The 15,122-nt window shown below is 42.7% G+C and overlaps 1 protein-coding gene across 13 annotated transcripts in view; it reads right to left on the reverse strand.

The window, feature by feature from the left end:
- Window positions 1–15,122, reverse strand: part of KIAA1217 (KIAA1217 ortholog) — a 499,018-nt gene that overhangs the window by 112,382 nt on the left and 371,514 nt on the right. For all 13 annotated transcript variants that reach the window (XM_009214094.4, XM_009214098.4, XM_009214096.4 and 10 more), the window contains one exon: window positions 935–1,133. In XM_009214094.4, coding sequence (XP_009212358.2) covers window positions 935–1,133 — 199 coding nt within the window. The remainder of the gene's footprint in view (window positions 1–934; window positions 1,134–15,122) is intronic.

A 15,122-nucleotide genomic window follows, 5' to 3' on the forward strand; every position in this document is an offset into this window, starting at 1 on the left:
CAGGTGCCTGTAATCCCAGTTACTTGGGAGGCTGAGGCAGGAGAATCGCTTGAACCCAGGAGGCGGAGGTTGCAGTGAACCGAGATCGTGCCATTGCACTCCAGCCTGGGCGACAGAGCAAGACTCTGTCTCAAAAAAAAAAAAAAAAAAAAAAAGAGAGAGAGAGACAGAGATGCTTTTGTTTCTAACTGACTTTCAGTCCCATCAATAGCAGGAGTCCATTGAGCTTAATTTTGGAGGATATTCAACTGGGCGCCCTGGAGAAAGGTTACCTGGACAGTAAGATCTTTGGGGAAAGGACAACTATTTAAGAAATGAATGGAAAGTGAGGATGCTTCTCAGTTTCTTTTCTTGTGGAAAATAATAGAGTCCACTGCTTTTATTCTAACTTGTTATGTGTAAATAATGATCCAGTGGGATCATTACCTAAAATGTCCACAGGGGCTGTCTATGGAGGAAAGAACACTTGAGAGGGAATTGGGAAAGTGCCAATATCAAGTACTGCCTTCAACTCTTACGCCCTTGATCAGGTCTCTCCACCACCTTTCTGGGCCTTAGTTTCCCTAACTCTTAGAAAACATGGTGAACTCAATCATTTCTAATGTTCTTTCCAGATGTAGCATCCAACAATCTGTGGGGGAGAAGTTTCTCCTCATTTTTATAAGCTATACCTTGCAAATGAATTGTAGAAAACCAGATAGTGAAATAAGCCTACCAATCAGGATAATGAATCTGCTTTCTTCACTAGGATATAGAGGAATCAGAATTTGGTATAAACTCTATGAAAGCAATATGATGGACCAAAACACACACACACACACACACACACACACACACTCTAGGTGCAATATAGTGGGTAAAAACAAACAAACTCAAAAACAAACAGAAAAACTCTAATGCAATATTGCAGGCAAAAAATGATGTCACAACTTACCTTACATCATTTAATTCATAATAAACATTTCTGCTTTCATCTTTGATGTAAATGGCGACACTGGGCGATTCCAGCATTTTCATGGTGAGCTGCTGTGGGAAGGCACTTACGAAGAGAGCACGGATTGTGTCTGCACTTGTGATCTCATTCGGCATCCTGAGCTGCTTGGTTTCGTCTCCATACTGGAGATAGAGAACCCCTGCACACAGACGAAACAGTTATTAGTCACAGGTCAAGACTGAGGGGATACAGCACAAGCTGCGCCACTTCTTTCCTGCTGCACCTGGGAACATTCAGGACCAGCTTGGCAAGCATGTAACAAGAGATCTAGTTTGGAATTTCCAAGGAATGCACTGTTTGGTTATTGTATAAGTACCCACCTTCATTCTTTGAAGTCCAAGCAGGTGTTAAAGAGCCTAATTTTCAACTATTTTAAATTCAAGGGCTGGGTGCAATGGCTTATGTCTGTAATCCCAGTGTTTTGGGAGGCCATGGCAAGAGGATCACTTGAGGCCAGGAGTTCGAGACTCACCTGGGCAATATAGTGGGATCCCATCTCTTTGGGAAAAAAAAAAAATAGCTGGGTGTGGTAGCACATGCCTGTAGTCTCAGCTACTCAGGAGGCTGTGGTGGGAAGATAACTTGAGCCTAGGAGCTGGAAGCTCCAGTGAGCTGTGATTGCACCACCGCATTCCAGCCTAAGTAATAGAGTGAGACTCTGACTCAAAAACAAACAAACATGCAAGAAGCATACCTCTGATAGCCTAAAGCAAAAGACAATACTTGGCCAGGTGTGGTGACTCACGCCTGTAATCCCAGCACTTTGGGAGGCTGAGGCAGGCGAATCACTTAAGGTCAAGAGTTTGAGACCAGCCTGGCCAACATGGTGAAACCCCATCTCTACTAAAAATACAAAAATTAGCCGAGTGTGACGGCACACACCTGTAATCCCAGCTACTCAGGAGGCTGAGGCAAGAGAATTGTTTGAACCTGGGAGGCTGCCGTGAGCTGAGATCACGCCACTGCACTCCAGCCAAAAAAAAAAAAAAAAAGACAGTACTTAATTCCCTGGAAAGGTATATTTAGAAATCTGACCTCATAGAGTGATTTTTTTTTTTCATGTCTTTCATTAACTAGGAACACAATCATTATAGCCATGGGTAAGCTACATAGCTGAAATCTTTCTAGTCCATTCAGAAACATTTTCAGTGGAAATGCAACAAGATTTCTGTGGTTCTAATACATATCTATTGAATGTTTATATCGTGCTAAACTATCTGTAAGAAAAGAATCCAGCACCTCAATGTTTCAGAAATAAAATGGAAAAAGCACAGGATCCCAGAGTTCCCAGGGGGTATGTGACCCCTAGCACACCCTGCCTCCCAGCATTCACCCCGCTGTGGAGAGCAGTTCTGTTTCACGTTGATTCTGGGCTTGGCTGTGTGACTTGCTTTGGCCAATGGGATATTAGCAAGTGTGAAGCAAAAGGAAAGCTTGATATGTGTTTGCACCCCGGAGTGTGTCCTCTTGGTGAGCTTGCTTTGGGGATGTTTCCTTTCAGAACTCAGCTCTAAGGAGTCCAACCAAGCCACACAGGGAAGTCACATGCTGAAGAACCACCCCATCTAAGCCTGCATTTTACAGCTGGAACCACTGAGGTTATGTGGATAAGTCATCTTGGGAGTGGACTCCCCAGTCCCAGGTGAGCTACCCCAGCTGATGCCAGCACAAATGAGATGGCCCCTCCAAGCACTGTCCAAATTGCAGAATCATAAGCAAATAAATGACTGTTGTGTAAAGTCACTATGCTTAGGGTGACTTGTTATTCAGAAACAGATAACTGAAACAGGGTATCTACAATCCTGACACTGAATTTGAGTCTTGCTTTTTGTGAGAATCTACTGGGGGTGAACTACTACCACTGGAGTAAGCTTTGGCAAGAGAAACTCAAAAGAGAAAAGAATGACTTCCGGTTCAATATGGCAGCCCATGTAATACATTTGTCTCTGCTTCCTCCAGAAATTTCATTAAAGTGACAATAAGGGATACAAAAGCATACATCAAAGAAGTAAGGGAATGAGAGAGGAAGTAACAGTAGACAAGAGCAAGCCGACACCCAAACCTTCAAGGGAATAACTCAACATAAAACACGCAGAGCCAGGGAAACTCAGGAAATGAGGCTCCCGACCCTTCTGAAGGTAGAAATGCAGAGTGAGTTGAATGCATGATGCCTGACTGAACTTGATTTTAAAATGGTATAGCACAAAAGTCCCTGGCCTTCAGGCCACAAACCAGTACCAGTCCTTGGCTTGTTAGGAACCGGGCCACATAGCAGGAAGTGAGCCATGGTTGAGCAAGGGAATCTTCATCTGTATTTACAGCCACTCCCCATTGCTCGAATTACTGCCTGAGCTCTGCCTCCTGTCAGATCAGCATCAGCATAAGATTCTCATAAGAGTGTGAACCCTATTGTGAACTGCGCATGGTGAGGGATCTAGGTTGCATGCTCCTTAAGAGAATCCCATGCCTGATGATCTGTCACTGTCACTCATCACCTCCAGATGGGACTGACTAGGTGCAGGAAAACAAGCTCAGGGCTTCCACTGATTCTACATTATGGTGAGTTGTATAATTATTTCATTATATATTACAATGCAATAATAATAAAAATAAAGTGCATGCTAAATGTAATGCATTTGAATCATCCTGAAACCATCTCCCCCTAACTCTGTCCATGGAAAAATTCTTCCACAAAACCGGTTCCTGGTGCCAAAAAGGCCAGGGACCACTGATGTAGCAGATGTCCATCTCTCTTCCCACCCTACTCAGCCAAGTAGCCACCATCGCATCCACAGAAGATGGAAGAGCCCACACCAAACACACTGGATTCTGGCTGACCGGGAGTAGGGGAAGGAGCTGATGTGTTCTCGACTGAATGCTGGCAAAGGGGCCAGCACCTTAGTCAGGACACTGGAGGGTCCCCCTCTAGGAATGCTGAATGACCCATGAGAAGAGACAAACTTTTGTGTGTATGTGAGAGACTGGGTCTTGCCTTGCTGTGTCGCCTAGGCTGGAGTGCAGTGACATGATCAGGGCTCGCTGCAGCCCCAACCTTATGAATTCAAGCTATCCTCCCTCCTCAGCCCCCTGAGTACGTGGGACCATAGGAGGGCACCACTACATCCAGCTAATTTTTTGTATTTTTTTTTTCAGTGATGGGGTTTTGCCATGTTGCCTAGGCTGGTCTTGAACTCCTGGGCTCAAGTGACCTGACCACCTCAGACTCCCAAAGTGCTGGGATGACAGGCATGAGCCACCACGCCTAGCCTGACAAACAGATTTTTGAGGGTCATATTCAGGTTCTATCTGGTCACCCCATAGTGAAGCAGCCAAAGCCACGTATAAAACTTCCCGAAATGACAACTGTGCCTCCCTCTTACATTAACAGACTCCCAAGATTTCACAAACATTTTTTATAAAAGCTTCTAACACAAATGAAAACACCCAAAGAAACAGGAAAAAGAAATTCAGAAGAGATCAGACAGTCCAGAAAAAGGGGGAGCATTTGGAGGATAAGACCAGTCTCTGGGAACCATGAGAGCAGAATTTAAAAATTCAGTGAAGAAGAAAAGTTGATGCAATCTCAGAAAGTGGAGCCCCCCCACCCCCCCAAAAAAAGAAGCAGAGATGGGAAAAGAGAGAAAAGCAATATGAAACATAGGATTATGTCAGAGCACCCAGATCCCCAGTAATAGAGATTTAGGTTAAAGAAATCAGAAAAAACAGAGTTTTCCAAAACAGTGTTGGAAAAAAGAATGTTCTTTTTTCCCCGTAAATTGAAGGACATGAGATCGCAGATTGTAAAAGTTCATGAAATACTCAACACACAGGTTTGTCACTGAGACATTCCAGAAGACAGGAGGAAAACAGAAACCCTAAAAGCCCCCAGTACAGGTAAAAAGTCACATAGGAAGGAGCAGGTATCAGAAAGGCAATAGCTTTCTCAGCAGGAACTTCAGAAACCAAAAGATAATGGAGCAATGCCTTTGAAAACCTGGAGGGAGGCCGGGCGCGGTGGCTCAAGCCTGTAATCCCAGCACTTTGGGAGGCCGAGACGGGCGGATCACGAGGTCAGGAGATCGAGACCATCCTGGCTAACACGGTAAAACCCCGTCTCTACTAAAAAAATACAAAAAACTAGCCGGGCGAGGTGGCGGGCGCCTGTAGTCCCAGCTACTCGGGAGGCTGAGGCAGGAGAATGGCGGGAACCCGGGAGGCGGAGCTTGCAGTGAGCTGAGACCCGGCCACAGCACTCCAGCCTGGGCGACAGAGCGAGACTCCGTCTCAAAAAAAAAAAAAAAAAAAGAAAACCTGGAGGGAAATATTTTTGATCTAGGTCTATCTCTATCCAAACCATCAGTCAAGTCTCTATTAAAGTTGTTGTCTCTTGCCTGCCCTGCTCGGCTAGAATTTTAGTACCCATTCTCCGTACTATTTCATACTTTTATACTTGCTTTATGTCTGTTTTCTTAGCATTTTCTACTCTATGTTATAATTCATATTTTAATTATCTCTAAAGAGATGGGGTCTTGCTCTGTCACCCAGGCTGGAGTGCAGTGGTATAAGCATAGCTCACCGCAGCCTCAAACTCCAGGCTTCAAGAGTAGCTAGGGCTAAGGGATTTTTTTTTAAGTTTTTGTTGTTTGCTACTGTATCCTTAGTACCTATGAGACTACCTGTTACATAGTAGTTTCTCAATAAATATTTGCTGAATGAATAAATGAATGATGTATCAGTCACTGAAAAGGAATGTCTCATTTGCGGGTCTATCCCAGCTACAAGAGCTTTTGCTAGATGATGTAACCAGCCTAGTGACCTCGCCCTTGGTTTGTATCCACAGTAGAAACACATTCTGAAGTGGCTGTTTCCTTGACTAGAGCAGTCCTTTCATGTCAGGCATAAGAGCTCCATGTCCCCTCTCCATTCATCCCTGTGTTGAACCTCAGCTTTTTTCAGGGAACTAGTTTTCCAGAAACTCCATGCTGTTACACATTCCTCAGAATGCAGAGAACACCTTTCAAGCCTGTCTGATCACAGATCACGCAATGCCTTGGCCCCAAGTGGGAAGTGTGGTGATTGTCCCATGTGATTGCTATGCTACATCAAAAGGCCAAAACCACTCTTGAGGTCCATGCCCCAGCCATGTCTGGGCGAGGCCACTGCAGAAAGGCCACTAATGGCCTCCCTACAGTTAAGTATCGCAGCCTCGCTCCCCAAGATGGTCTGATTTTCATCCCCACATCTGCATTCTGTACATGCATATGCTTGAAATAGAATTTGTAGGCTCTGGAGTAGGGAAAAAAAAAAAAAAAAAAACAGGCCTAAACTATAGTTACCTCAGGGTCTGGCTGGAGCAGCTGCCAGCTGGGTGCATGAGTCCAGTCACAGAACGTGACAAGCCAGGGAGGATGGGAAAAATGCCTTTGCAAACAGAATAGTCTTTTCACGCTTGGCTTTTACACGGTTTGCTTTCTCAATCCAGGAAAGGTATTTAGAAATGCTTAGGCTCAGAAGGAATTCTCTTAATATCCGATGGCATTTTATTGGCACGGTGATGAACAGAAACTCACATGGTTTCTAGAGATTCCGCATGCTTTGGCACAGGCTCCCTCGCTCCGAGTTAGTGCTGGCTGCCCCAGATTCCCAGAGGTTGTCCGAGGGACTCTGCCTCCCAAACTCCCTTTTTATGAAGAAGGGATGAGGATGAGAGAAATGCATTTATAGGATGCCTGCTTTATGTCAGAAACCGTGTGTATGTATTTCATCTCATCAGCACAGTATCTGTTGTCAATGGATACTATGACCCCGTTTCTCAGATAAGGAAATAAAAGCTCAGAAGATCCAAGCAATTTGCCTAAAAGTTGCAACTCATCACTAAGCGATATGTCCGCTTCTGCCAAATCCACAGATGACATGCTCTCTTTCTTGAAGCATATTTCTCCTGAAATCCTTCATTTAACTCTGTCCATCTCCTGCAAGCATCCCCTCAGGACGACCTGAGCTGTCCTCACACTTTTAGGCTGACCATCTGCTTGAAGATATTGAAGCATGCTGGGTGCAGCTCAGAAAAAAGATTCCTGTCTTTACCTCAACCGAAGAGAATGCCATCACAGGGTTAGAATCCATCCACATGCTGGATGGGGAGTGTAGGGTGGGAGGGGGAGGTGCTGAGCTCTGAAAACTGTGCCAGAATGAGTGCTGATATGAACCTTGCAATGCTCAGTGTCCTCCTGAGAAGCCTGAACACTGAAGGGTTCTTTCACCTCCATGGCTTTGCAAAGGCAACATGGATTTTTAACCAAGATCTCTTACTCACATTTTACAAAAAGCAGGGTGCAGTTGGCAGGTCACACTTGTGCCCACACATCTTCATTATCTTTTGCGTCTCAGAATCAGCTCCAGAATGTGGGACATCTTCTAAAATATCTTTATCTTAACATGGTATCCAAGGATATTCACCATGTGACCTCAACTCCTCTTCCTGCCTTATTTTTCCAAAGCGTCCCACTTTGCTAGGGCACCGCAGTGAGACTGGACCTCTTACGGTGCACATTCATCCCACACGCTGCGCCACCCGCTTCTCACCACCTCTTTGCTTCACATGCATATCAAGTCCTCTGAACAATCTTCCCCCATTGCTACTCCATCATTTCCTCATCAGGAATGAAGGAATTAATTTACCTCAGCGATGTGCTCATACTGTGTTTTGTTGAGATTGCAAGCATGGCTTTTTTTTTTTTTTTCCAGATGGAGTCTTGCTCTGTTGCCCAAGCTGGAGTGCAATGGTGCAATCTTGGCTCACTGCAACCTCACATCTCTTGGGTTCAAGTGATTCTCCTGCTTCAGCCTCCTGAGTAGCTGGGACTACAGGTATGTGCTCCCGTGCCTGGCTAATTTTTGTATTTTATTAGTAGAGACGGGGTTTTGGTATGTTGGCCAGGCTGGTCTCAAACTCCTGACCTCAGGTGATTCGTCCACCTTGGCCTCCCACAGTGCTAGGATTACAAGCCTGAGCCACCACACCAGGCTGCAAACATGGCTTTTAATTCTGCGTTATGGTTCGTTGTATACAGTTTCCCTCACCAGATGGTAAGATACAGAGTTAGGTACCTAGTAGATGCTCAGATACCTTTAGTTGAAACACGTTAAATTATCCCTGTAATGTGGCCAAGTTAGTATGATGTATGCGTGCCTTTTGGAATAGCAATACCATTTTCCCTGAAGGGCATCTTCTGCAGGCAGCTGATGGTGACAATTCCAAATAAACTAAATGCCTCAGTTTCTCCAAATCCATTTTAGGATTATGCAGATCACCATCTGCAATACCAATGGCAAATGGCTAATGCCTTAAATATATAAAGGATTCTTATAGCATTTTCTGATGGGAAAAAAGTTTTCAACTTAAGAAAAATATTAAAATTAAAATAACAAGGTAACTTTTTACACCTACGACATTGGCAAAGGTTGATACAATAAATAGTGCTGACAAGGGTACTCCCACATATTACTGTTGGGAAAGTAAGTTGACACTATTTCTCTGAAGGGTCATTTGTCAATATATCAAAAGCTCCCCAAATACACACGTGGTTTGAAGCAGTAATTCAACTTTTACACATTTAGGCACAATAGCATCCTTACCAAGATGCTCAATGAAGTATCATTTGTAGGAATAATATAGGGTGAGGGAGAATCTCCAACAATAGAACATTGATTTAATAAGTAGTTCATTTAATAAATCTATTCACTGGAACACTAAACAGTTACTAAAAGCAATTATAAGAGAATATGGCAATGAGAAAAAAACTATATTAAGTGACAAAGCATATTATAAAACAGAAAGGAACTAGATTTATAAAAATCCATTAATCACCTTGATGACGATGAGGGACCCCACATTTTGTGAGCCCTGAAGCTTACACAATTTTGAGGGGCCTCTTTAAGAACGAGAATACAACATTTGAAACATAAACTTAGGTATGAAAGTGAACATTTATATTGAGAGGGGCCTGAGAACCTTGGTTTCATTAAGTCCAAGGTAAGGCTACTGACCTATCTGATGACTATACACCCAAATGTTAAGAGTGGCAAGTTCACTCAGATTTCTTTATGATTTTCTATATATTCTTTCTAAAATAAGGATGTTTTGATTTGATAATCTTCAAAGACAACTTCCACACTAAAATCTAAAACTTTCATCTAAAAAATGGCTAAACAGACTGGCCAGTTAGGAATCCTACTCAGTTAACTGGGTAATTTTTGAAGCCAGAGGAGATAAGCCAAGGGCTGCTCAAATAAAAACTTTCAGTGGAGTTGGTAGAATGTACACTGGCATCTGAAATGGGAAAGACATTGACATTTAAGGTAAGCAAAAGATTCCAGTACAGTTAGCACAATAGTGTATCCTTAAGAGACTATATTCAAGAGTCTTATGCTTTAAAACTAAAAAGAGGCCAGGCACGGTGGCTCACACCTATAATCCCAGCACTGTGGGAGGCCCAGGCGGGCGGATCACGAGGTCAGGAGATCGAGATCATCCTGGGCAACATGGTGAAACCCTGTCTTTACTAAAAATACAAAAACTAGCTGGGCGTGGTGGCAGGTGCCTGTAATTCCAGCCACTGGAGGTTGAGGCATGAGAATTGCTTGAACCTGGGAGGCAGAGGTTGCAGTAAGCCAAGATCATGCCACTGCACTCCAGCCTGGCAACAGAGTGAGACTCCATCTCAAAACAAAGACAAGAAACAAAACAAAAAAACAACACCCTGAAAGAATATAATGTACTTAGAGGTACCCTAGAGGCACCGGTAGAAATGGCTTCATTCATTCACTAGACAAGTTCCCATCTTGTGCCAGGCCTGTGCCAGGAACTGGGGAGTACAAAAGCAGTAAAAAAAGTCTCAATCTCTTTCTTCTTGGAGGTGTTTTCTGGTCTCCCTCCGTGTTCTAACCCCCGCAGTGGTTCTATAAATGACACTATTCTTTAGAAGCTTGCAATTCATACCTAACACCAGCTGACATTTTGTTTCAAACACAGCAGTGATTTGAACAAGGGTGTGTGTGTTCCTCAAGTGGCTCTAGGATACTTTCTGATGTCAGTAACTTCTCAAACCCCAGAGAGAACTCTCCCGCTGCTAAGTCCCTTCCTATGGGATAGCTTTTAAAGTAGGTGACAAAGCAGAATGATGACAGTTGCCTTGCAAGGAAGAAAAAGATAATAGAAAATGCGTTCTCCGCAGAAAGTCTGAATTAAAAAAAAAAAAAATGGAATAACTTTTCTCTTGGATTTCACTGTTTTTATCTTGAATTGGGTAAACACCAATTTTTTTGCTGCATTCAAGAAGGATCTATCAGTTATTTTTTATTTCACTTAGTGACCTGATATTTGAGGACAATGTAGGACTTTGAGAGTCTCTAGACGAATCTTTATGAAGGACTGAGAAATTCCAGGCAATAGTAATTTTAAGTTAAATTCCAATTTTGAATGTGCTTTAGGCCGGGTGCTGTGGCTCATGCCTGTAATCCCAGAACTTTCTGAGTTGAGGTTAGGAATTTGAGACCAGCTGGGCAACACGGTGAAACCCCATCTCTACTAAAATCGAGGCGGGCAGATCACTAGGTCAAGAGATCGAGACCATCCTGGCCAACATGGTGAAACCTCATCTCTACTAAAAATACAAAAATTAGCTGGGCGTGGTGGCACAGGCCTGTAGCCCCAGCTACTCAGGAGGCTGAGGCAGGAGAATCGCTGGAACCCAGGAGGTGGAGGTTGCAGTGAGCCAACAGTGTGCCACTGCACTCCAGCGTGGGTGACAGAGCAAGACTGCCTCTCAAAAAAACAAAACAAAACAAAAAAACAAAACTTATCTGGGCGTGGTGGTGTGTGCCTGTAATCCCAGCTGCTCGGGAAGTTGAGGCAGGAGAATCACTTGAACTCAGGAGGCAGTGACTGCAATGAGCCGAGATTGTGCCACTGCACTCCAGCCTGGGTGACGAACTGAGACTCTGACTCAAAAAAAAAAAAAAAAAAAAACAAGTGTTTTTTTTGTTTTTTGTTTTTTTTTTTTTTGAGACGGAGTCTCGCTCTGTCACCCAGGCTGGAGTGCAGTGGCCAGATCTCAGCTCACTGCAAGCTCCGCCTCCCGGGTTCCCGCCATTCTCCTGCCTCAGCCTCCCGAGTAGCTGGGACTACAGGCGCCGCCACCTCGCCCGGCTAGTTTTTTGTATTTTTTGGTAGAGACGGGGTTTCACCGTGTTAGCCAGGATGGTCTCGATCTCCTGACCTCGTGATCCGCCCGTCTCGGCCTCCCAAAGTGCTGGGATTACAGGCGTGAGCCACCGCGCCCGGCAAAAACAAGTGTTTTAAAGACTCACAAGTGTGGAGAAACCTATGTTAGCACCCTGAAAAAACATGTTAAAAGTTAAATCTAGGCCAGATGCAGTGGTTCACACCTGTAATCCCAGCACTTTGGGAGACCGAGGCGGGCGGATCACAAGGTCAGGAGATCGGCACAGTCCTGGCTAACACGGTGAAACCCCATCTCTACTAAAAATACAAAAACTAAATTAGCCGGGCGTGGTGGCGGGCACCTGTAGTCCCAGCTACTTGGGAGGCTGAGGTGGGAGAATGGCGTGAAACCCAGGAGACAGAATTTGCAGTGAGCCCAGATCCTGCCACTGCACTCCAGCCTGGGTGGCATGGTGAGACTGTCTCAAAAAAAAAAAAAAAAAAAAGTTAAATCAATAGTAAGTAATATATGAGAGAGTCTTGCTCCCTATAACCACCTGACAGATGGCAGTCACTGGGCAGAGTTCTGCAGGAGGCACTCATTCTCCACAGAAAGCCCTGGGACTTACCCCTTTAACTTTGTTTTGTTTCAGACAAATTGGTGCAATTGGGATTCAAGTGAAATGTTAATATCATTGAAATGAGCATCCCAAGGCATTTCTCTAAAAAATGGCTGAAAGAAAGATTGATGACTTCTGTAATTCAGACTGTGTGAAAGATGCTGATTTCCAGTGCTGTGATCCTGGCCATTCCAAATAGGTCTTCTTGTCCCTTTGCATGGATATTTAGAAACTTGTCCATGAAGAAGCTATAATACAAAGTCACAACAGAACTTGTAGCAACATCAATCAAGTCCTTGTTTTCATCTCAAAGGTTACTCAACAATTAAGGGAGAAAAATATTATAAGAAAATGCTGTAAGGAACACTATTCTAATTATGAATATGCTACAACTGTAACTGAATTCTCTCTAACACTTAATGTGAGTTGTGGTTTAAATCAAATATTGTAATATCAATTCGTATTATAAGGCTAGTACAAACCTTGGTATTAGAAAAAGAGAATGATATGGTTTTGCTGTGTCCCCACCCAAATCTCATCTTGAATTGCAGCTCCCATAATTCCCACATATCATGGGAGGGACCTGATGGGAGGTAACTGAATCATGCGGTGGGTTTTTCCCGTGCTGTTCTTGTGATAGTGAATAAGTTTCACAAGATGATGGTTTTATAAAAGGGAGTTCCCCTACACACGCTCTCTCTTTGCCTGCCACCATGTAAAATGTGACTTTACTCCTCATTTGCCTTCTGCCATGATTGTGAAGCCTCCCCAGCCATGTGGAACTGTGAGTCCATTAAACCTCTTTTCTTTATCAATTACCCAGTCTCAGGTATGTCTTTATTAGCAGCGTGAGAACAGACGAATACATATAATAAGAAGGGATTTTACATTCAAATGCAAAGCCCTAAATAAAATAATAGTAAAGCAAATATAGCAATATATGAACAAACGCATCATGATCCAAAATAATTTATCTCAGGAATGTAAGGCTGGTTTAACATTAGACAGTCTAGCCCTAAAATTTTCTGCAATATAAATAAAAGAACCATACACTCATCTTAACAGAGTCAGCTAAATGTTAAGAAAAATCCAACACACATTCATGACTTTCTTAAAAACCAGTAATTTAAAAATTAAAAAGAATGTTCTTATGTTCAGCAAAAACCTCAAACAAGTATCAGGCTTAATGATGAAATGTTAGAAGCATTGTTTTAAAATTTGAATTTTTGCTGTCACTGCATCTGAAGAACTCACTAGCATGGTTAATATAAGTAAAAGAAATAAAAGGAATATGGATTAAAAAGAGATAACCAAAATAGTGCTTGTTCATAGATGATATAATAATGTAAGGAAACCTGCAGATACACTATTACAACTATTCAATATGACTGAATGATACAAGATCAATATATAGGATCGACAGCAACCTGAAATACTAGAAAAAAATAGAGAATACAGTTTAATAAAAATACACCACTTATAGCCAGGCGTGGTGGCTCACATCTGTAATCCCAGCACTTTGGAAGGCCCAGGCGGGTGGATCACCTGAGGTTAGGAGTTTGAGACCAGCCTGACCAACATGGTAAAACCCTGTCTCTACTAAAAACACAAAAATTAGCTGCGTGTGGTGGCACATGCCTGTAGTCCCAGCTACTGGGGAGGTTGAGGCAGGAGAATTGCTTAAACCCAGGAGGCATGAGGTTGCAATGAGTCAAGATCACATCATTTCACTCCAGTCTGGGTGACAGAGCAAGACTCCACCTCAAAAACAAACAAACAAAAACAAAAACAAATAAAAAACACTTATAACATCAATCTGGCAATTTTGAGGAATAATAATAGGAAGGGGTACTTGTTCCGCCAGATATCAGCGCTATTAAAACAGTGTGACTCGGCACACGGATAGGACAAACAGGAGTACGCAACGAAACAGAAAGCCTAGACAAAGACACAGGATTTCTGAGAGCCTGATATATGTCAGAAGTGGTCATACAAACCCATAGTGAAATGACTGTTCAATAAATAGTGTCAGGAAAATTGGTTTTCCATATGGAAAAAGTAAAAAATACATCCCTTTCTTACACCATAAGTAAAATCAATTCCTGATGGACCAAAGACATCCATGTGAGAAGCTCAACTCTAAAACTTCAAATAAACAAAAAATAAAAACGCCACATGGTGGTGTCTCCTGGTGTATTGGTACAGGGAAGGACTTTAAAAAGAAACAAAGATCAGAAACTGCACTGGAAAATACTGCCTAATTAGACTACATTGAAATGAGGATTTTGAACTACAGGGGGCATTGTAAACAAAGTAATGAAGACAAACCACAGTCAGAAAGAAGATATTTACAACTCACATCCTCTACCAAGGATTAGCATTCAGAATAATTAAAGAACCTTTATAAACCAATAAGAACATGGACAATAATGGATATTCAAAAATGAATATAAATAGGCAATTCAATGAGAAGGAAACTCCAGTGGCCAATAAATTAATAATTATGGACATAAAAACGAAAACTGTCACATACTATTTTATCCCCATCACGTAGGCAAAAGTCAGAAAATCTAACAGCCTCAAGTACTGGTGAGGACGTGGGAAAATACAGCCTGTGAATTCACTGCTGGTGAGAGTGTAAATTTGCATAATCACTATCGAACACCTGAGGAAGCTGAAGAGGTGCCTCCCATACCTACCTAAGTCTTTTAAGCTGACTGTCACAGAGAAAATCCCACAGGTGGGCACTTGTTCCATGGAGCTCATTGTAGCACCGTTTGTCATCTGCTTGTTCTCAGTGGTTTATTCATACAATGGAACAGTTAACAGTAGTAACAAAGTATGAACCAGAACCATCTCTATCAACATGGACAAATCTCAAAAACATAATGCGGAGTGAACACCGAAACTTATAAAAGGATACGTGCAGTATGATCCTATTGAAGCAAAGCTTTATAACATACAAACCAATAATATACATTGTGAGTATAGTGGAAGGCCAAAATTCGCATGGCAGTTACACCCTCCAACTCCAGCGTGTGGTTAGCTCTGGGAAAGGACGGGGAAAGAAAGTACAGGGCTTTTATAATATTTTACTTTAAAAGTATAAGAGGGTTCAAGCAATTATGGAAACATGTTTTTCTCTTGAAAATCTGACAAAAACCTATATAGCACTTGCTATGTGCCAGGCACTGATCCAAACTCTTCCACATATTAATTCATTTAATCTTCTCTATGAGGTCACTACTATTATCCCCATCTCACAGATGAGGAACACTGAGGC

The sequence above is a fragment of the Papio anubis genome, chromosome 11 (assembly GCF_008728515.1).
Source record: "Papio anubis isolate 15944 chromosome 11, Panubis1.0, whole genome shotgun sequence".
NCBI lineage: Eukaryota > Metazoa > Chordata > Mammalia > Primates > Cercopithecidae > Papio > Papio anubis.